Source organism: Drosophila santomea, chromosome 3L (assembly GCF_016746245.2).
Source record: "Drosophila santomea strain STO CAGO 1482 chromosome 3L, Prin_Dsan_1.1, whole genome shotgun sequence".
Classification (NCBI taxonomy): Eukaryota; Metazoa; Arthropoda; class Insecta; order Diptera; family Drosophilidae; genus Drosophila; species Drosophila santomea.
In genome coordinates, this window is record NC_053018.2 from 155,020 (window position 1) to 177,121 (window position 22,102).

At 43.9% G+C, this 22,102-nt stretch overlaps 3 protein-coding genes across 10 annotated transcripts in view; 2 read left to right on the forward strand and 1 right to left on the reverse strand.

Moving 5' to 3' along the window:
- The window catches only part of LOC120449434 (DC-STAMP domain-containing protein 2), a 24,929-nt gene continuing 2,827 nt past the window's right edge, over nt 1-22,102 (forward strand). Inside the window, exons 1-11 of one of the 7 annotated variants that reach the window (XM_044006081.1) lie at nt 1-167; nt 586-919; nt 984-1,294; nt 1,351-1,611; nt 1,667-1,880; nt 1,942-2,095; nt 2,148-2,625; nt 2,677-2,860; nt 2,919-3,056; nt 3,110-3,265; nt 3,334-3,546. In XM_044006081.1, the coding sequence (XP_043862016.1) occupies nt 717-919; nt 984-1,294; nt 1,351-1,611; nt 1,667-1,880; nt 1,942-2,095; nt 2,148-2,625; nt 2,677-2,860; nt 2,919-3,056; nt 3,110-3,185 (2,019 nt within the window). In that variant the 5' untranslated portion in view covers nt 1-167; nt 586-716 and the 3' untranslated portion in view covers nt 3,186-3,265; nt 3,334-3,546. Of the gene's footprint in view, nt 920-978; nt 1,295-1,350; nt 1,612-1,666; nt 1,885-1,928; nt 2,096-2,147; nt 2,626-2,676; nt 2,861-2,918; nt 3,057-3,109; nt 3,266-3,333; nt 3,548-22,102 lie in introns of those variants that run through there. The other 6 variants (XM_039631901.2, XM_044006082.1, XM_039631899.2 and 3 more) reach the window with 6 other exon arrangements.
- On the reverse strand, nt 4,092-6,887 carry LOC120449433 (dynein axonemal intermediate chain 4). Its single transcript, XM_039631898.2, has 6 exons — nt 6,699-6,887; nt 6,487-6,633; nt 6,204-6,425; nt 4,698-6,139; nt 4,434-4,646; nt 4,092-4,372 (listed from the first exon to the last, which is right to left on the reverse strand). Exons 1-6 carry the CDS (start codon nt 6,753-6,755, stop codon nt 4,162-4,164), a joined length of 2,292 nt encoding a protein of 763 aa, XP_039487832.1. The 5' UTR covers nt 6,756-6,887; the 3' UTR covers nt 4,092-4,161.
- Nucleotides 16,990-22,102, forward strand: part of LOC120449432 (breast cancer anti-estrogen resistance protein 1) — a 15,718-nt gene continuing 10,605 nt past the window's right edge. The window contains exon 1 of one of the 2 annotated variants that reach the window (XM_039631894.1): nt 16,990-17,540. In XM_039631894.1, coding sequence (XP_039487828.1) covers nt 17,421-17,540 — 120 coding nt within the window. In that variant the 5' untranslated portion in view covers nt 16,990-17,420. Of the gene's footprint in view, nt 17,541-17,760; nt 17,797-22,102 lie in introns of those variants that run through there. The other variant, XM_039631895.1, reaches the window with a different exon arrangement.

A 22,102-nucleotide genomic window follows, 5' to 3' on the forward strand; every position in this document is an offset into this window, starting at 1 on the left:
TCAAGGTTTAAATTGTCAAAATGTTGTATTTTTTTAATGAAATTTTGGGAAAATGTTCCCAAATCGTCAAAAAGTTGTTGTAGGTCAAAAGCTAAGATTATTAGCTGCACAGAACAGTCATACATGTACTTAAGTTGGCTGTTAGCACAGCTTCGAACACGATGAATGTAAGAACACGTGTCGTAAAAGAAATATGCAATTTCCTCAAAACTGTGGTTAAAATTGATATGAAACTTTTGCGTAAATAAGAAACAAAATTACAATATTTTTAAGATACCGTGCAGTGTGGGAAGCGCTCTGTGAGCTGAGTTATAAATATTTAAAGTTAGCGCAGAGCTCTTATTGTTAATAAAGCGGTTCAAGACATGGATTAACTGCGGTACTTGTACTAGATATGGTGGCTCTGCGAGTGGTGATATTCCTTAAATAGTGGGGAGCCGATTGTTTAATTGCATATTTTATATACTTTCTTAATACTTCTTAATATACTTCTTAATATACTTCCGCCATTGCCGCTAACTCATTGACGCTAATTTAGCGCACATAAGCCAAAAGCTAAATAATGGTATTTTCGGTTTTGAGAAGGGTCACATTGTTTCCGATAACGCATTTTAAATGGTCACACTTAGTGGGGCGCCAAGAGGAAATATCGATATCGATTCCGAGTGTTGTGATAAAAATTACAAATAAATTACAAAAGCGAACGAAAGAAAATCATGGAAAAAAGTGAGCCCAGCTATGGCGCTATGTGGACATTCAAGCTGGTGGCACCGTACGTGATCGTCGGCTACTTGTGCGGCCTCGCGGTGACGCTTGCATGGAACTGGTGGCAGCTGGGATACTTGGTTCTGAGTCTAAACCTCACCTACGCGTTCCCGGTGGCGCTTGCTCTGGCGCTTCTTTACAGCCGGCCCGTTAGGTAAGTACTGTGTAAAAAGGCGAAAAGGATTTGTGGCTAATCTGCCCCCTATTGGCTAGCCCAGGTGCATTTTGACGCTGGCCGTTCCCTCGCTGTGCAGCTCTAGGGGCAGGGCGTTCCTCATCAGCCTCGCCTTTGTCGTGGCCGCCGTCGGGCCTACGGCCAACATTGTATCCAATTTGAAGGTGATGCTCCAAAGCCTCGCTTGCGGACAGCAGCTATTGAGACAGGCGCTCGGCCAGATGTTGGACGTAATACTGGAGCCGGTGAATGCCATCCAACTGGCGGTGGATCTGTTGCTGCAGGAAGTGCGTCGGGTGCTCAAGCTGGCCATGTTAGTCCTGTTACGCATTCAGGACCACCTAGTTGCAATTAGTGAGTGTTTAGCATCAAGAAATGCTGCCGTTTACCCTGTTGATTAATTTAAATAGTTGAAACCCTGAAGAACTGCGCCGCTTGGCTGAAATCCATCGTAGACATGTGCAACACAGAAATGGGCACTCCCTGGGCACGTTGCAAAAAGACGGCGCATGAAGCTATGATCAGGTGCCAGTCAAAATTGGGCGTATTCAAGGCACTCTGCCATGCTACAAAACTATTTCTGGCCCTCTGCTACCCCGCAAAGATCATCGATGTGTTTTGCAGCGGTTACTGGGATTTCAGCTGGGGTCTCCTTGATAAAATCTTTGAACGTAAGAGTGTATACCACGGTCGGTACTTTGATTATTTTGTTGTACGAACTCGTAGGCTACCGCGAATTTGTGCGGCACATAGAGGAAATGTTCGACGCCAATATCACTTTCGAGCACGAATTTTTCTTTGACACAAACTCCTCTAAGAGCCTGGTGGATGTGGGAGAGGAAATTATACAGGACATTAACAAGCGACTGCCGTCATTTATCTTCTTGAGCAGCTTTGTGGACATTCTCTGCTGGGTCATGGTGGTTACTGTGTTTTTAAAGTAGGTAAGAGCTGCACCATCTTACTAATCTAGAGGGTGATGCCTAAGTTGTTCCAACCAGAGCCACCATCTTCTACCTGCGATACATGCACAGCCGCCAATTTCAGAATGTGTTCATGACAAAGATTTTAAGTGATATCGACCGGCGCTACGAAAAGCACGGTTACGATCCACTACTACCACTTCAACGGCTTGAAAGGTCAAAGTATATGAAGGTACGGTTTTTCTACGTTTCCCTTATCTTATATTACAAATATTTTATTGCAGCTTACTAGTTTGCGCTTGACTTTATTTGAGTTCGTGTCTATTGTTGAGAACGCCTGTTTCATGGCCACAACCTGTCTGCAGCTGTTTGCAATCTGCTTCCTGGATTATGGGCTGTTCTGGCTGCTGACCACTATGTCCTTTCATGGCCACCAAGAGTCTGGGTTGGAGGTGCCCGCTTACGTTGATCTAGAGATAAAAGGTGGAGGCTTTGTGGCCGATGTAATGCGGGGAATCGCTAATGCCTTTCGCCCCTTGACGCAAAAAAGCATTCTAGACGTCAATCCCTGCATACCGCTGCCCGTAAAACCAGATTATGCTAAGTATATAATTATATTACTACTCTGTCTGCTCGCTTGGCTGATCCTTTTGGCCGAGCCATATATTTTGCGCACCCGCCATCTCATAATGGCCTACTTCTATCCAGAACGCGCCAAGGAGAGAGGCAGCTTTCTGTACAACATGATTTCTGAAGATAGAAGTAAGGAAGACCATAATTTTTTTGAAGTTGTTCTAAATGTATTCTTTCTAGTAAGCATTTTTAAGTTTGTTCGCCGCAGAAAGCGTAATAAGTTTAACCACACACCGAATGTTAAGAAAACTAGAAACTTCACTTGGCTGTATAACGGATTCTCCTGTTTAATCTGCTTGTGCTCCTGCTGCCCCTTCTGCCAGAGCACTGAGAGGTGCACCATATGTGGCCGAGCTTTGACTCCGTAAGTAGCTCCAATTGTTTAATGCACTCAGGACAACAGTTGGACGTCCTCTTTTTAGTTCGAATCGTAACCCCTGCGACACTCCTGGATGTAAAGGGGTTTACTGCAGCAAATGCTTCGAAAAGTCTCACAATAAGTGCTGTCTGTGTAATCGACCCGTGGATTATGGTGATTTTTCCGACGTTACTGAAGTGGAGTGAGTAAGACCCGGGTTAAAATAGACTATTCTTATTGCTTTTGCTTGTGCAGCGACTCTTCGGACTATTCTGAAAAAGAATCATTCAGCAAAAAACAAATCAGAAAGACCTGTGGAGCACAACGCTAACAACGAGAGAATACAAGTTATCCAGGAATATTTTCACCTATTAAACCTGATATTCAGCTAATTAAAAATATATGGTTTAGGTGAGTTATACAATGAAAATAAGTTTGTATGGCTTATAGCAGTTCTAGCAAATTTACTGATTTAATAGTAGTAGGGTAATCAGCGCCAATGATTGCCGATTTGAACCGAGTATTCGTCTTCAGGTTTGTGCTGTGTCTGCAGGACGACAACATTTTTTTATAATTTGTGCAATTCCTGCCCCTCGCCGCCTTTGGGAGTCCTAAACCAAGCACTGCATTGTTTGCCGAGCTCGTGGGCGACGGCGGGTTAAACTGTTTCCCACCTATTAAGAAAATTGCGCGGCCCAAGGATCGTACCTGGTGTGTGCCTGGTTTCGGGTTTTTCCTGTTTGGATCGGATTGTTTGATTGATTCCGTTCTCAAGGAATGCACGGTGTCCATTTTTGTTAGATAACGTTTTTGCCTGTGAGTTGAATCTGTAAAGTGGTGTTAACCATCTCTGGTGTTCTCTTTGTTGTCGACTTTCTCTTTACGACTGTTTATTAAAGTCTCCCCTTTCCCCCATGAATTCCATGTGCCACGCTAATGTGAGCACAAGTGTTTATTTATTATATAACACCCGTCTACCTCTGCCGATCGCTAGACCCTCTCTATTGACCCCTATCCACTTGACCACCATCGTTGACAGTTAACCACACACACTCGAAGAACAATGGAGCTCATCTCGCGTAAGCTAAGCAACTTTTCGAACTGATTTTCGTGCTCGTAATGTAAGGCCCGGTCCGATCGAATGATATCGGGTTACCTTGTCATACAGGGGGTAGTTTTCTTTGAAACTCGATCGGTCTCCGATCGTTGTTTCTTTTAGATTTCTGAAGCTTGCACATTTCATCAGTCTCTTCCAGAGTCGCTTTCGGGCCGACGAACCTTTTATTTGAGAAAACATAGTTTCCTATTTAAAAAACTGCTTTTTTGTTTGGGTAACCAAAGAAGCCAATGCTTTTAAGCTCCATAAGGAGCTCGTGGTCGTTGCCAATTGCCTTAAAAATGGCCTTCTCCAACTCATCGTATTGAAAGTGGGGTGAAAAGGGCATGTCGTTCAGCGCGTTGAAGAGCGTATTTCCGCGCTCGTTGCCAATGACCAAAGTGCGACCACAGTGGGAAAACCTGCGTATTGCAAAGCAAATCCTTATTCACTTTGCCATTTTTGAAGGCAAGACGTGCTTACCGGGCCACAGTGTTGAAAGAGGAGTCCATCTTGTGTTTGGACATGGGTTTAAGCAAATTACGGCGAAAGTCCCAGATGTTGGCGGTTTCCCGGTTCACCGTCACAATGATCGTAGAGTGGGTGGGGCTCCACTTGGCCCAGTGCACTGGGGTCATTTCGTCTAGCAGTTCGAGCAGAGGTCGCGTTATGCCATCAATCCAAATGCGCACAAACCTGCAGAATAGATACTGTCTTTAGCAACTCTTCATGGGGGCAACTGCCTACCAATCGTTGCCGCAGGTGAGGAAGAGTTTTGGAGACCAAGGCGAGAACTCCATTACGGTGACACCACCGTCGTGACAGCGCAGAACCTCCAAGTACTGGTGCTGATAGTTGATAGAACACTTGTGGATGCAGCCCTCATCGGTCAGCACGTAGTAAATGTCCTTGTGCAGCGGATGCGTGGTGATGCTCAGGCCCTGCGGGTGGCGGTTAGACTCGCAGGGAATACGCGACGATGGGTGGACGAAAATGCCCTCAGGATGCCCCTCGATTCGCTCCAGAATCATTTGGGTAAAACCAAGCAGAAAGGGACTTTTGATAATCCGGAAGCGGGTGACGGAGCCATCCTGGGAGAGGCTCAGAAACGGATCGATGTCCGCTTCGTGATCGTCGTCCGAAACTTGTTTGATCCAGCGGATGGCAACCACCGGCGAAGAGCCTGGCGAGGTGCTGCGCTGCGAGACCGCAACGGGTGTGTCCTGCAGACTGCTCACATCACGCACCTCGACGCTGCCGTCGTACAGACCAATGGCGAGCAAGGATGGCAAGAATGGCGAGAAACTGATTGCCGTTACTGGCACATCATAGTAGTACGCGCGCTCCGGCTCGCCTGGATTCTTAATACTCCAAAGAAAAACGCTGCCGGAGGTCGGTACGTGCTGTGAGGAAAAGGAGTACAGTCCGTAGCCTACAGCCAGGATGTCACCATTGCTGCGGCAGAAATCTATGTCGCTGACGGCCTTTCGCTCGGCTTTGCTAGGTTCCGGTATCAGTCGGAAGAGCAAGTTCATAGAGTAGACGTACTCGGCCTCCGCGTTCCAGCGTTCCACCTGGTCGAAGTTACGGAAGCGTCGTAACCCCGCCTCGTTTGTGTTGCTCGAGAGCGTGCGCCCCATGTACATGATGGCGTTGCGGAACTCGGGGTTCCGGAACAGGCGTTCTATTTGCGCGGTTACCTTGTCTTTCTCGGCAACGGCGTCGTCGTCCTCAAAGGTATCAGCATCCTCCGTCTGAGCGAGGGCCGCGGCCAGATCCTTTACCGAACTCATAGTGGATGTTGCGAACCCCTTGGTGATATTGTTCAGCGTGTCGTACATCTCGAAGTTGGAAACGTACGAGCTGACGGTGGCCTTGGTTATGAGGATGGTGTTTACCGCCCTAGTGGTGAAGAGCAGAGTATCCGTCTGAGCATCATTGTCGGAGCGCCGGCGAATTTTGCCTTTGCCTACTGTCAGATACTCGTAGTTTCGGTTGTCGCGCTCCGCATCGTCGCCCTCGGGCGATCCCTTCGCCACCGTCGTCTGCGTCTGGCTGTGAATTTCGAAGAAGTCAGACTTGCGTAGGGTAATTTTCAAAAAGGACTTGGTGTACGGCTTTGGCTCGTACGTCTCTTCGAGAGCCTCAGCGGTGCTGTACGGTTCCCAGTTAATAGTTTCGTATATTATCTAGAGGAGAATGGGAGAATGGGATTCCTGCAGGGATAATACAGCACAGTTTTTTTAAACTTACCCCGTTCATCAGATCGTCAATGGACTGCTTGTTGCCGCCTATTCCGGCCCGAACACTGGACCGCGTCCGGGATCTGGTCGTATTTTTGGCTAGCATTGTAGTGAAGTTCGTCATTTGGTGCATGACATTCAGGTTGTACTTCATGAACTGCTCCACGAAAGCGTCATCTTGGATCGGCTTGGGCGTCATATCAACCTCCTCGCCATCGACATTATCCATTACCTAAGGGCAGATTGACACTATTACTGGTAGATCATTTTCTGCCAAAACCTTTTGGGTTCACCTTTATCTGAGATCGATACTGCAGATGTGCAAGTGTTTCAACATTGTAATAGTGGGTGGTATCTTTCTTCTTAGCCTTAGTCTCCTCGGCTTGTGCCTGAGTGACCACCACAGACTTCTTTTTGAGTTCGTTGTCTATGTTACTGGACTGCATGGAAAAGGGTGTTGGTTGGATGTTAGAAATGCAATTTAGATCTTCTAGCAGTCACTTACTTTAAAGATACTCCCATATTCTTGGCTAGTGACTGTATTTCTTACTGACGCAGACATGACTTGTATTTTTTTATGTATTCCTCTTGATTTCGTCCAAATTTGTAGAGTATATTTTGTGACTTGATTATTTTGGGGGGACAGGTTTCTTGTAATACATATGTTTTAAATGCTGCAACAAATTCTTTTTAACAAACATAAATTTCATGGTGTACTTAACTTTCTTTTAAGATTCAAAAATGTATCACCAACTAAAATGCAAATCAATTTAATAAGAAAAAATCCAGTATTATTCATGTTTGAAAATAGTAAAATGTACATAGAAAAATGTTACCTACCAAAACGTTTTTACCTAGGAAGCATAATTTTGGTAGTTGGCGTTATAGTCAATTTCCGTTAACATAAAGTCTTTGTGCTCCTTATCAGGAGCACTCTCTACCTCTGCGTTCCCGTGTGGGTTCTCTTCGAGCTTTCCCTGCGCCTGCTCGTTAGATAATGCCGAGATGAAGTTGCCAACCAACCACCCCCTGTGGGCGAAGGACGACCGGCTGCCTTTTGAAGTTACATGTGCGAGTTAGTTAGATTTGGAGTTGCCAACAATGCAAACCTTGTACACACTCGCGTCCGTATTCGTACTTTTGTGTGGGATGTGTTCCGAGTTTTAGATGTTCGATTTCGCTATGTTGGTCTGCATGTTTTTAGTGCGCTCCTGATATAAGATAAATTGGGGCAGCAACAGAATCAAAAACGCAACTAACGTAACAAGAGCCATTAATGGAGTGTCAAAGTGAAAACCGAGTACCAGAAAACTCAATTAGTAATGTTGCAACCGACCATACTCCGCCCGAGCCCCAGACGTCTTCGGTCGTGGCCAAGCACCAGCAGCGGCAGCTGAAACAACCGCAACACCCGCCGCAGTACGTCATAAATTCAGTGGCAATGCACGCCAAGGCGACCACGGCGAACTTCATCACGGGCGGCACGCTGCACCGTGCAAAAAGTGCGCAGGTACGTCTAGAGGGGTATATCTATTGGATGAATAGTATCCAAGGAAGTGGATCGAAGTAAAGCGATGTGGACAGGTCTCTTGTTGGAAGGTAAACCTAGTCGACAGAAACTGATATCGATACGCAAATAATATTGTGTGTGCGCTTTTCTTGCTCTCAGCAAGGTGCGCCTAATCGGTTAAGAAACCCGTTACCCTGATTTGGATAATCAAAACGGTTAATATTTTTAAAGTCTTTGCATTTGTTAGAATCAATGTGATCTGGATACTGTTTGACTGGTTTCTCAGACATAAATACATTTCGGCGGGTAAAATCTGCTACAGCCAAATTCCTCAAACGGCCCTCTTCCAATCACCAACCGCCAACCGCCACTGCGTGGTTCGACGCGAGTGCCAAAACCATTTTACTCAGCCGAGATACAGATACATACAGATTGTGGATACGCAGGGTGCGTAACGTAAACGAACGCTGTATTGCTGTTTCTACCGGCTAACCGAGCTGGGCCGGCTAAGTGGATATGTGGCTAAATGGCAACAGGAGCATCGGGTCCAAATGCAGCTTAATGAAGGCCGCATGCGTGCAGAGAGAATCGCGCGATGTGCCCGTGTTATGTAAACACATTCGCCAGGAAGGTTGGGTTGGGTGCACCTCTTGTCGTGACGAAGCAAAAGTCAGGGGTCTGGATACGGATGCTAGCTGCCCGATTCTCGTGGAGAGCAAGGGCGTCAGGTGGTGGTGGTTTCTGTGCGAGTCACGTCATTCATCAGATGCTCCATGATGTGAAACAAATTTGCCGGGGGTGGCGTTGGGTGTTTTGGTGGGGTTGTAATGTGGTTGATCTGCCAACTTCAATGATGGTTCTTGACCAGCTACCTATACAGAAATGTATCTTTTGACTTTGCTTTCAGTTCTTCACTTGTATGCATTCGATTTTGTTTTCTTTTTTCCGGGAAGTTGCTATACCATTTTTCAATGCCAATGTGAGAAGTGCTGTCGTCCTTGCCGGGTCACGAACTTGCCGCAATCAAAGCTCACGGGGGTGAGTTGTCCTCTGTTCTTTTTCCCGCCACCGAACCAAGCTGAGTTCTTTTCCCCAAGCACCCATGTTTCCTTACTGAGACCCATTTCAGAGAGCCATTTTTTCGTGCTTGAAAGCGCTCTGGTTTTCATCCCGTTTGTTTTGCTCTGCAACATCTGGAAGGGTTAATCAACCTTTGCTGTCCTGCAGAGCTGCAAAGGATAAGTTGTCCTTGACAAAGCAAGGGAAGATTGTTTATGATGTAAACTCCAGGGTGCTCGATATATGCACTGAAGCTTGAATGTGCACCGGTCCATTGGCACAGAAATCGTAGTTCGAATTCGAATTTATGGAGAAATTGATATATATAAAAGCACCCCTTTTCAATGTTTTGATGTCTTGGATTTGTCTCAAAATTTAAACTTTATTGCAGTGTACACAATTTAAATTTTTGGTTGCACTTTTATTGTACTAAAGTGCACTTTGGAGAATTGGGCACCATGGATTTTGTAAGCGAAGCTCTCGTGATTTATGAATTTATTCAATGGCAATTGGCCAGTCGAGCCAAAGTGTTTTTAGCTGGTGAAGCGGACCGGTCATTGAGCCTCGGAACCACTTCATCCTTGGCTCCTAGGAATTGAAATGCTCAGAGAAAGATTTGGAGTTTGTAGTAGTTCACAGTTAGCCACTGGTGGCCGTCGAAGGCGCCAACATTTTTTGCTGTCGCATTTAAATTATGAGCTCTGACTGCGACTCTGACATTGGCTATGAACATTATGCATAAATCGTAAAGACTGCCTAGGCAGCGACGGTTAAAAACAGCACAAAAAGACCAAATGAACGGCCAGTATCCAGTACCAATACAGAATAAACAACATATGAAGAAAGTGGAAAGCCGGGAAAAACGTGCGCTGAAAGATGAAGAATTTAAGTGTACGTGTTGAAAATTCCTCAATTTGTTGTCTGAGAATGAGTAGAATTATTTGTGTATTTACCAGCGGTGGCTTTATTCTCGTTATTTTCCCTGACCAAACATATTCTCCGGTAACGTGACGGCAGCTGAAATATCTTCCATATGCACCCGAAAATTACATTGCGCATCATTCGAGAGACTTTTAGAAACTCGTTTACATGCGAACAGCGCTTAACATTTGATAACATAATTGCTTAAGTTTAAAATTGATGGGAGTCCAAGAAAAATCATTAAAACACTGGCGGCTTCAGAGGTATTTTAACCCAGCTGCCATAAATATTTTCCAGTTCCCAGCACCCAGTGGCCAAGCTAATCAGCGCTGTCAACCTCTACGGGACACACAGAGAATATACTTCTGCAACATTTGGGATGCACATGGCGAATATACATACATACATATCTGATTCTTGAGGTCTCGAAAAAATTATCCACGCATTCTAGTCGCCTGGTTTCCCACTCCTCTGAACTTAAATTAATTTATGCAGTTGGGGACAGCTTTTCCTGGGCAGACTAAAGCGTTGCGGCATTTAATAAATTGCTCCTAAATTATGGAAAAGCGGAGCAGCCGAGATTTATTGAGGAGTATCTGGAGGTGGAAAAATTGTGTATTTTTGGATAGCCCGTTGTAAATGCGTATTCAGTAAATTCCGATAAGCCTAATGTGTGTATCTCACACCGAAAGCATCATCATTTTGAGATTATCATCGATCTATGAATACTTTCCGATGAGAGCATTTCACATCCGAAATTCTGCCTTTATAGCTGACCCATTAATCCAAATATGTCAGATGGCGTCGTTTATATTCGCATTGCGGATCAATTGGGCTATTTGGTCGGATTTTTTTTGGGTATCGGGGTCGCCCACGTTTTGGCCCCGTCTTTCAATTTGATGTCTCTTCAGGTTTGGTAACTGCCTTTTTGTAGTCCACGCTTTGACCTCTTAAACCAGAGGCGAGAGATGGTGGCCAAAGAGAACACACCAAATATGTTGGATTCATAAATTTTCCAAAATACCCAACCTATGTTTTGTTTACGCAACGCTGGGAAGTTGGACTGAGGAAAACATTCGTTGACTTATCTGACTGATTTGGGTCTCGACAAATTGGAACTGCTAGCTAAATACAGCACAATTCAGTGCAATAGGTAGGGCGTTAAGATTTTCCGAGTGTTCTGCTGAAGTGGGAAATATACAACATTTTTATGGAGCAATTATAAATTGCAATGAGGTGTAAATTGGGGATTACACTGTTTTTGATAGCTTGGATAAATCTATACAAGCTTGTAACTTCATTTCGATTTTATGGATGTTTAAATATAAAACCAAGAAGTTTGAAATTTTTTTCGCAGAACATATCAAACATTTTTCAGCCATAAAATAAGAAAATAAGATTAAGATAATTATTTAAGGTATATCCACTGTCAAATGTACAATGAATCTTTTTGGAATGTCGCAGAAAGCTGTAAATATTCATATTTAATTCTCTCCTCGATCGTCTGAGGATCTATTGGCACAGGTGAATTTTCGCAAATTTCCGAAAAGATATCCATAAAAGCACTGACAACATTTATAGATATATTGCTCGAAAAAATCGCAACAGCAAGATTAATTGTTGTTGTCAGGCAACAAAATGCGAGTTGAGTACAAGTATACAGTGTTGATTTAACCCAAAGCGAATCTTATCTTATCTAATCTTATCGCTTCTAGGCGTATTTTCATACGTGTACTTTGCTGGCTTTCCCCTCCTGGCTTCAATAGATATTTGCAACTAAAATGTCAACATACCGAGCACACCCGATAAGATAAAGCCTTCAAGGTATTCCTTTTGCAGTCTTTGTTTTGAGCTGTTTTTACGTGGAATTTTTCGCAATAAATTGTGCAATCTGCTATATTTAGATTGTCGGATTGTTTATTAAAAGCGAAGTAGGGACCGAAATCAGAAATGAATTTCCCCAAAATAACCACGAGGAAATACATCATAGCTGATGGATCGCTAATGGATAATGTCGGCAATAGCATCGGATGGCCTGTTGATTGATTTATTTACACGCTGATGATCGGCCTTGCAAGACAAGAGTTCTGTTTCTGTGACTGACACCCAGGCCATTAGCTTACGAAACCATATATTGGTAACAAGCATTGGCCCCAGTGTGTCTCAGTAATCCGCCTTTCACCCGACTGATAAAGCGGACGGAGTGGGACCCTCATGCCGGCATACCTCATTCCAGAACTTCCGCCCTCTAGTTTGACGTCAATGCCTTGATAGCGTACTCCCAATTTGATTCCCAAATCAAATAGGCTGCATTTTGAAATTCGCTTCGTATACGATATGTATAGGGATCATTACCAATGCTAATTATTGTAATTGGTCGTTGATCGTCAAAACCAATGAATCAATACATAACAACATTAGCTTTCATTCTCAAAAGTTAGGGGTAGTATCAAAACTAGGAAATTGGCCTATTTCCTAAAAGTTGGATAAATAAAACAATAGTAATTAACGCTTCATTGCTTTTTCTCAGCCGTAAAAGTTGAACTTTGTCAACTATGTTGAAATGCAAACCAAACATTATCTCTGCTTACTGCTTTAATTACCAACGCATTCTTTTTGGCCTAACGACAAAGGCGAAATTTACTTCTTCTCTGTCTAACAAGATCTCGCAGTCATGAAGATGAGACAGAGTGTATCGAATGGAAACCCGAGAGAAAAGTCTATGTACTCGTATATCTTCCTTCGGTCTGTTATTCTTGCGCCTGGCTGGCAAAGTATCTGTCTGTCTAAGCTTTCTGAGAAACACTTCACTGGGTGCCGGGTAACCCGAAATGAATCCGCAGTGAACACTCTTACATGCAAGCCCCAAACTCAGTGTTTCTCTTGTTTATTTCGCAAAGTGAATCGGAATTGGGTTAGCATTAAGTGCCACCTCAGCGGAAAGTACAAACGGAGGAAGTCAGCATAAGGTTGCAATGTGTGCGCGCTTCATCCACTTGGCCTATGGACATCAATGAGTGTTTATGGGTCCTCCTCGCACTGCCTTATCCCAAAGAGAGTGACAGACGGCACGGATTTTATTACATGCCGGGGTAGGTTCTTGCGGTAATTGTGTTTGCCCTGCTCGAGACCAACTTCTCCGCAGGAGGTCTCATTCCGCACTTCGAGATACTCGTTTAAGAACCAACTGATACGGCTACTGTTATGCAGACTCAGGCTGAAGGCGACTTCATTATATCACCACAGCATTATAGGGAGAGTCGTCGCTGAAAATTTGCCTACCATCGAAAGTTGATTTTCGTGTTTTGCCGCTCACCCACCAATTCGAATTCTTAAGAAAGTGTTGCAAGCACTGCTGTAAACATGGCTTTTTGAGCTAAGCACTTCAAGTAACAACCACAGATACATGTACACCCAGCCACTTCCCTCTTCACTTTCTTTCTTCTGTCTTACATTATTTTCTAGTGCGTATAGGAAATCAAAGCTGATTTGTATCTCACGGATGCCACTGCCATAAGTGGCAGTTATTGCAATCTTTTTATGCAATTATTGCGGTTCTCTTTGTGCCGATGTTGCAGTCTTCTCTATGAGGAATCCTATTCTCTTACGATATTTTATTCATATTCATAAGCCGCCCAAAACTGTCACTCCCACACTTCAAAACATTTAGGTCCACTCTTACACTCACAAAAGATGAGTATCGGGTATCCGATAGTCGAAAGACCAACAAACCCACCCGAGTTTTCCATGAAGGCTCCTTTTTTTAAAATACCACATTCAGCTTTTAAACCAGACTCTTTTTGCTTTGGCAATATTTAGGGTCTAGGAAGGTGGAGGAGGCCATAATTCATGCTGCCCATATATGTACGATATGAACTCCCTTTGTTTTCAGCTTAGTATCTCAATTTTTAATGGAAAGTAATGAACGGCTGCAAGATCTCGTTTTGCCTCCTAATGTGGGTGTATCTTGCAACCGGCACCCATTGGGACCCTGCTCATGAATAATGCAAGCACTAGTAAAACACAGGCCTAGGAAACACTGATCCCTGACAGCTTCCCTGGCTGCTCCGCACAGGCAAAACAAACAAATTGTTTGTTATTATCGCTGGGTGGCGCAGATTGTGTCAAGAATCCGGACTCCGACGCGGCTTCTTCCTCCGGATTGCAGATTAAGACGTCCGAAGTCGCGGCAAATTGTCAATCGTGCCGCCAGCTGCCAACGATTTACTTAGGCCTTACATTCATAGATCCCCGCCCTTCTGCCCCCTTCCATTTCCTTCGTGAATTATTTGTTCTGCATGTCTTTTTTCGGCCTGTACGGTGCGTTTACGAAGGAAATGGAGCGCTTTTGAGATTCCCTACAATTTTCAATCTCTGTCAAGATCAAATCCATATCACAGAAAATCTGTTTACTAAACTAAAAACTAGATTACACATTTGGCAGGGTTTAATTACCATTATTCTGTGCGGTCAAAGGACCCTTGTGAGACGAAAGTGAATAGGATCGCTAGTGGTCACGCAAATATATTTTCTAATACTCCACTCTTTCGCAGCACTTAATTACTGCTGAGTCCATCGTCACCGTCACTGACCTGCCCAACCCCAAGAGCGGAGACTGGACGCAGAGCACATCTTAATTGCGCCCGCTGCTAGAACCATCCGATGATGGGTTCCCCCAGCTGCCGGTGGTTCCTATTCTAATTGAATGCCGCAGAAGCTGGCCTGCGGCCCAGGGTGCGTTAAATTGGCAAAGGGAAATTCCGGGAATCGGTTCCAATGCACTACTCGGCCCGCTTCGACGTGCCCCATTTTGGCTCAATCTAGTTCGTTTCCGTTGTCGACACTTGATTTCTTATTTCTCGTCCGATTTGTGATTTCGCTACTCTGGCTTTGATTCCAATCCATTTGCAGCTTCAATGAAACTCGCAGCTACGGCATTGTTTTCCCGAAGTGGCACGTTCTGACCATTTATATCGCTTGGCCAGCAGCGAATTCGAGCTGATTGCCCAGCGGCTCAGCATAGAGTGGCCAGTTTATATGGTTGGATGCTCGGAATGGAGATGTCGAACAAGAAATGTAAATGCTGCACTATGACGACCTACCCCAATTTGGTCTTTGACGTGGGTTAGGATAAAGATAAAAAAAGACTAAAACCAAGGGTTTTTGTTTTGAATAAATGCCATGTCATAATTTATCTATAATCGATGATGAGCCATTAAAGTTACTCCACAATTAACAAACTCTGGTAAAGCAACTGTCAGATGACTAAAGTGGCTCAACTAAGGTTTAGTAATATTTGTTGATTGGACAATATTTCAAAACGCAGCCCTAGGAATCCAAATGTTCAGTCATATGCAAAAATTCCCATACAAAAGCAATGACGTCTAAAATTTTTACAATTTACGCAAGAACGATAGCGGCTTGTTTATAAATATGTATTCGTATGTGGTTTTAGTGCTATTTACATATGCACATTTTTAGATTCTATATTGCTTACAAATGGTAACATGTTACGAGGTGTTATAAATGAATGGGCGGCTTTGTATTTTTACGAGGGCTCCCCAAGATAAATACATAAATGGCAAAGAGTAGGTGGTAAATAAAAATGGAGAAGCTCTAAAGTGAGCGACTGCGACCTTTTAATTTAATTTAAAAATGTAAAGCCCCAATACGAATCCATAATAATTTATTTAACATTTCGACTTAAAAGTCTGGTCTATATTTGTACAGTTTTGTACAAATGTAAAGATCTATTTAAGTGGTCAGGATAGTGGTATAGTGGTCCACGAAACCCCTAACGAGCCAATTAGAGGGCTTACATCTGGATGTGTCCCCTTTCGGTCATTTGGTTTGGCTTGCATATTTTTCTAACCCTAAGCACACAAATGTCCGAAATTGCCGACAAATTCTCTGGAATGCGGGTGGTTTCCAAATTCATCTTATTTCACATCGGATTGTTTGTGTAGTCAAAACCGGTTGCTGAAAAAATGAATGCCAAGCGTGACAGCAAGAAAGAATCACTGAGGACGGGACGCCGTTTTTAAAACCTCACACGCAGGGATAATGTACAAACGACTTCAAAGCAAAATCCGTTTACATTTGTATGACAAACTTTTTCGGAAATGAAATTGGATAAGCCCACGCTCAGTTTTCTTCAAAACGTTTAACGACTCCGCAGTTTAGATAGGAACACGAATTAATGGAAAGTCGCTATTAACTTGCCACTCCCCTCTAGTGTTGAGAGTCACCTCAAATCGAGCAAATTAAATTAAATCAATCCTCCGACAACAAAAGTGACAGTAAAACTCAACGAGCGTCGGAGTCTTTGTTATTCCCGGCGGAATGGGGGTTTGGGGGCTTGGGGGCCTGGGGGCCTGGGGGTTCGGTTCTCCAATTTTCGTGTTTCCTTGGCCTGTCTTTACACTGCCTTCGCTCTTGACATGACTGAAGTGGGCGTGGCACTCGGCATGCAAATCATGTCAAATGTCGCACTCAACTCAGCTCAGCTCAACTCAGTTCAGTTCTGCTCGGAACTGCAGCTGCACAGACATCGGGGGCTTCTTGGCCCGATTGTATGTGCGCGTTTGCCTTTGGAGTGGGTAACAACTTCCTTTTTGTGTGGAACGGGTGTCTGACCTTCAGCGCTGACTTATTAAGGAGGTGTATGTTCTGTTCCTGCCCTTTTCGGTGCCCAGAACTCCTCACGCCTACGAGGTGTACACAAATGTGTTTGGACAGCTGCCGCATCGTGGTTTGAGCTTCGAGGGAGGGCGGCTACTGTATTCAACTGTCTCTTTAGAGGGTAACTTGAGCTTGGTCGGGTTCTCATCTCCCGGCTAATTGAGCTTTCGGGGGTAAACATACCGCTTTATCGAGAACGTCTGCACTTGATTCGTGCTAGCGAGGAATGCATCGAATATAATCGAATCGGGTAGAATTGGCTTTCTCGCGTTACGATTGTTTGTCATAGCCCAATTACAAGGGGAAATAGATATGATGGCTCCCTCAAGAATAATAATACGATATGAGAGGGGCATGTGGTTATTGGATCTCTGGAGAATGGCTCGTTTTTTATGCCTTTTTGAGATATCAACAAATTATAAAACGACCGATCCCCCAATCTAAAAATTTCTTTACCATCGGTATACAAAAAAACATTCGGATTCGTTACCAACATACACATTCACATCTACGATATAGGCAATGTAAGCAGTTAACAGCGCGGCCAACATTTACGACATTCGAAATGTTCTTCAATAACAGCCGCAACGTTGCGTTCGGTTTCAATTCAGTCCACAGAGTTTCTTGCTGCGGTGCAGACCTCGTTCGGGATTTAAGCGCATGGAAACGTGAGATACGAAATCCGATTCGTGACAACCTAACTAAAAGTACAAACGAGAGATATTCGGGAAGCCGCGATTTGCTACATTTGTGGTTTGGCAGCGTCTTTTGTTTTCGGATTCGGTTTTTTCGGCTGCCCGCGGCTAAACTTGAAATTAAGCTGACTCAGCAAAGCCAGATACAAGATACATATGCAGATGCGAGCTCAGTGCTGAGCTGCAGATAGACAACAGTGAAATGAGATAAGAGTGGCCAGATACACGTCGAAAAACTTTATTTATATTGTCCTGGATTAAATATATCTAAAGACATCTCGATTGTGGCCGTCAACATGTCGTGCTAAGCTGCGACTGCTCCAGCTCAACCCAGATCGCAAATCAGACCCACGAACCAAAGATGCTGGACAAGACTACCAGCTCATCCGTGTCGGTGTCCACCTCCTGCTGCAGTTCAAATGCCACCAATGCGGACCTAGACTACGATGTGCCTGTCTCCCGCCGCATCCTCATAAAATCGGTTAGTAGACCCTCGCGATAAGGCCTATCATAAACCGCCGCACATTATGCTGCGGAGATGAAGCCATCCTGCATATGATGAAGCTATCTTCGTGTCTCATCTGCTGTTGTGACAGTTCGGCTGCAAGGAAACCGGAGCGGCTTTCTCAACATGTATCTTAGGCAGGTCTCAGGCGGAAAAGTTTCTACGACTTTAGCCTTTTGCGTTCGTTATCACCTCTCAGCGAAACCGTTTGATGTGCCAGTTTGCAAAGCAGGTGAGATATCGCAATGTTGTGATAGCTCAGTCGATGCCTGCCAGTGCTTCCAACTTCTAGTCTTTTGTGGAAAACAACATGAGCTCACCGCGATAAACAATCTAGGAGTGATTCCCCCAGATAATTTCGCTTCTTAGCTTAAGAAGCTTCTGATTAGATTTGAATGAAAGGTGATTAGGATGCATGCATTAGGACCCATGCAACTTTAATGAAAACTGAATGTTTCGCTCGGGGAATGGACTATTTTACAGATCCATTTGAGTTCATTTATGCTTACTTAAAACATTCCAAATGAGTAAAGTGTGAAAGGCAATTATTTCAAATGGTTTCTTGCTTTAAGCTGAAAGATATGAATTAAGAGCCAACAACTGCTAACTGTGAACTAGTGCGATCGATAGATTTTTGCTACTATGTACTTTCATCCTAGGTCCAAAAGTCTCTCAATCAACATCAGTTAAAGGCTGTCGAAAGAAAACCGTTGACGCCACACGCGGACATTAATTTTCATCAATTTCCCTGCGATCCAGACCGGAGTCAGAAGTGGCACTCAAAAGTATGGTGTCGAAGCAGAAAAATGTTCTGTCTAGACGAAAACGATGGGGCGCCCACTTAATCAGCGTGCGATGAGCAATAGATCCGAGATGTCCCTTAGGGAATGGAATCTGTACTGCGGTTATCCTCCAAGACAGCCCTTGAGCTAGACCTCCCCTGACACAATCTTAATTAATAATATGACCCGCGTTAGGAGGACCTGCTTGCTTCTACATTTTTTTTATCAGGGTTTCTCTTAATTTTCCTGACAATGTAGAGTTTTCGGTTGTGGTGTGACGCCCAATAAAGACTGATTAGATTTGGAAGTGGAATTCTTTCTGCGATAAACGCCATGGACTTGCTCTATCGCATTACCTCCTTTGGTTTTTTCTGCTGCCCGATAAGAACATACCACCCAGGCACCACTGTTCACCACTATTAATAGCTGATTTCATTTGCCACGCACTTAGCTCCGGTGGGGTTATCCTGCACCTCAATTAGTCTCTCCTTAATTGCCGGCCCTCAGGATGCGAAGGAGTTTGAAGGGTCTGGAGGAACAAGTATTAATTTCCATCAGTCAGAGGTATGCTAAAAACCCTTTACCCCGTTGTATTCCAATCCTAGAGATGATATCGTGACACGCTTAGGATTGATTTGGAGTAATGGATTGAATTAGTCATAAGCTCCATGCAATTGCTTTCAGGGGCTCCAGTCCTCAGTCTTTACCCATTAGTCCCAGTGTTTAGCCACTCACCCATCTCTACGGCAAACTCTTTCACAGACATCTGCGCAAGGCCAAAGAACGCAGGAAACCCATCTGCGGATGTTTTTGCTGCTTGCATTTTGAAATCTAAGCTGAGAAGCCGGTGGAACCATATGCCTCCTCCAGAGCCCCAGAGCCAGTCTAGCCGAGCGTCAATTACTTGTCGCATTTGTGCGCATTTGGAGCACATTTATTTTAATATCACCTGTGCCTCTTTTGCTGCGTTTCTGTGCCTGTGATGGATGCAGCCGGTCCACCTGCCTCGCAGCACTCCATCAATTACGTGATACTTTGTGTCAGCGACTGTTAGGCCAAGAACCAAGAGAACCAGTATCCTCCGACTTTGGTACCCCAGGATCTGGCTATTATAGTGCTAGTGATCATGTCCGAGACACGACTCTAGTAATTAGCCGTTGTTGTTTATTTTATTTTAAGCTTAATAACAATTACAGCACCAGAAAACTGATTGTCACGGGAAGGGGAAAGGGTTGAGTGTTCTGCGAGTGCATTTGCATTTGCATTCATATCTATCCGCCAGACACTCACACCGCAGTAGAGTAAGACTCGCCAGTTCGTAGGCCAGCTTATTTATTTCAGCGCTCAGCTTGTGCAAACATTTTTGAATTCAAATTTGTCCAACAGGTTCGGCTGGCGGCAGTTGTTGCCGTCTGGTATTGGCAGTTGAGAGTTGATGAATGTGGCAAGTTTAAGGCCGCGGAGGGCGACTGAAGGTGACTAATTGGAAAAGCTTACAGAAATTTATAGGGAAAAGTGAAGGAAGAACGGTGTGACAGACTCACTCGACACAGTGCATGCTATGGCATATCATATCTATCGCCAGTGGAAACACAGCCAGCGGAGAAGAAAACTTTCGCTTTTGTGTATATGTTTTATTTTTTTTTGCGTTCGACTTTCGAGTTGAGTTGCGTTTAGTTCACTTTACGCAGGCTTTTACTTATATGTATATTATCTAACAGTCATGTGCTACCAAGCGAGCACTGACCATTATTTCTTCCAAGCAAACACGTCGGTCATGTGGATTGTAGGCCAACAGCTATATAAACTCGAAATGTACGTAGATACTGAGCAAGCACTTGGAGAATAGTTCCTTTCGTTTCTTGCGAAAACGTGCCCGCTCCAAAGAGGCGATTAGATGAAGGCACTGTGATTAGGGCACAAGTGAGCTGTCACTTCCATATAACCCATGTAAACCAGGGACGGATCCAGAAGCTAGAACTTGGGTGGAGCCTTTGTTTACTCGCCAGAGTAACATAAAATCACTGCACCTTGTTCGCAGTTTTGCCTGTGACGAGCACAAGTTGGATGACACTTATGAATTACAAATTTGACATGTCACGCTCTGGGTCCACAAAAGGAGAATGCTTAAATAATTGCCCCTGGCCGGAGTCCTTCATAAGACGTAGAACCTGTGCCGGTGACATTGAGCTTGTGATGAGCAATTAAGGAGTGAACCACCTTAGCAGTGACTGATGGCTTGTACTATATGGCCCTGGCACCCAAAACAAAGTTCAAATTTCTTCCGATAAGTACGGGAAACTGGTCGTAACGAAGCAGCAGAAAAAGGCCTAAAATTGATCCAGATCGTAATCCATAATAAGTCGGCTTAAGAACGTTTAAAAGCACCAATGCCTATTATACACTTTTATTCCCATTTCTTAAGACGCCAACAAACATTTCTGGAGTGGATTCCCCTCTTGAAACTGGTTAGAAGAAAAGGAGAATTTAGCAAGAGCCGCCACTCACCGAACCGAATTCCTCGGGCATGAGTCACGTCCGGGGTATTCCACCGACCTAATCTGAATGTCAGTCAATGTGGGAAGTTCGTGAAATACATCTTGTACATTGGTTGAGACGCAACCGGAAGTTAATTAATGATTCAACTAAAGAATAGTATTTTTTGCCCCTTAAAAAGTGTTTTTGAAAATGTAATGACTTCATTTTTTTTTTCTAATATATTTCTGGACAATTTAATTTGCATACATCGTCGGGACATTCTTTTATTATTGCGTTTTGCAATAAAGCTTCATGATTATTTTTATAAATTTTATGTTTGTTTTGTATTTACTTTATGTTATCTTATCATTGATCTTTTTGTTCTGGTCTTCTGTGTTTTTCGATTCCGTTAAAGCTTTTTTGGCAATTACGTGTTAACATCGAACCGAATTCATTATATACAAATGAGCCGTTAAAATATATGTACAAAACTTCAATAACAAACGTTACAGACATGATTGAAAATAGGTTTTTTCGTTTGCTTGGCTGATTCATTTGCCGCAATTGTTCTTTTATTTTTCCCTGAGGAAGTAATTTTGCAACGTTTTTGTGTATTCCACTTTAAATGGCTGCGAAGGTCGATAATACTTTGTGTGGATTCCGTATAATTTGTTCTTTAATATATAAAGCCAACAATTCGTATTTCACATTATATTCGACATTCGTTTTACGTACAGTAGTTGCTTAAGATAGCTTAAATGACAAATGTTGCCCCTCCGCCAAATTTATGACTTATATCTCACTGTTGAATTTGCTGTAAAGTTGTATGCTTTGGATCCATCGTTACACAGACCAAGAGAGCACCTTACTCAGTCTATTCAGTTTCTGAATTGCATTAACCCTTGGACTATATCAGTAACTAAGTTGCAATAAACTCGAGTTACTCGTGGTGTGAGCTGCAATTGACCGAGGCATCTATTGTTGACGGGTGGGGCTAGTGCCACCAAGGGATCAATTGCCCTGACTCTGACATGCTCCGACTCACTGAGTCCAGTCTGGTCAATCTGCTCAACCAGAATGACGTGTGGCGGGTGGGCTACACTGAGTTGCCCCTCGTGCACTTGTCAATGCAACTCTCCGTCAATGGCACACCGATTTCCAATCTCCATCTGGAACGTGTTTCCCTGCCCATGTTGGCTTGCTCTGAGTTTTTATTGTCACACCGCACTTTGTGCCGCTTTTTCTCTTTGCTTTGCTTTAATTTTAAATTTGTATGGC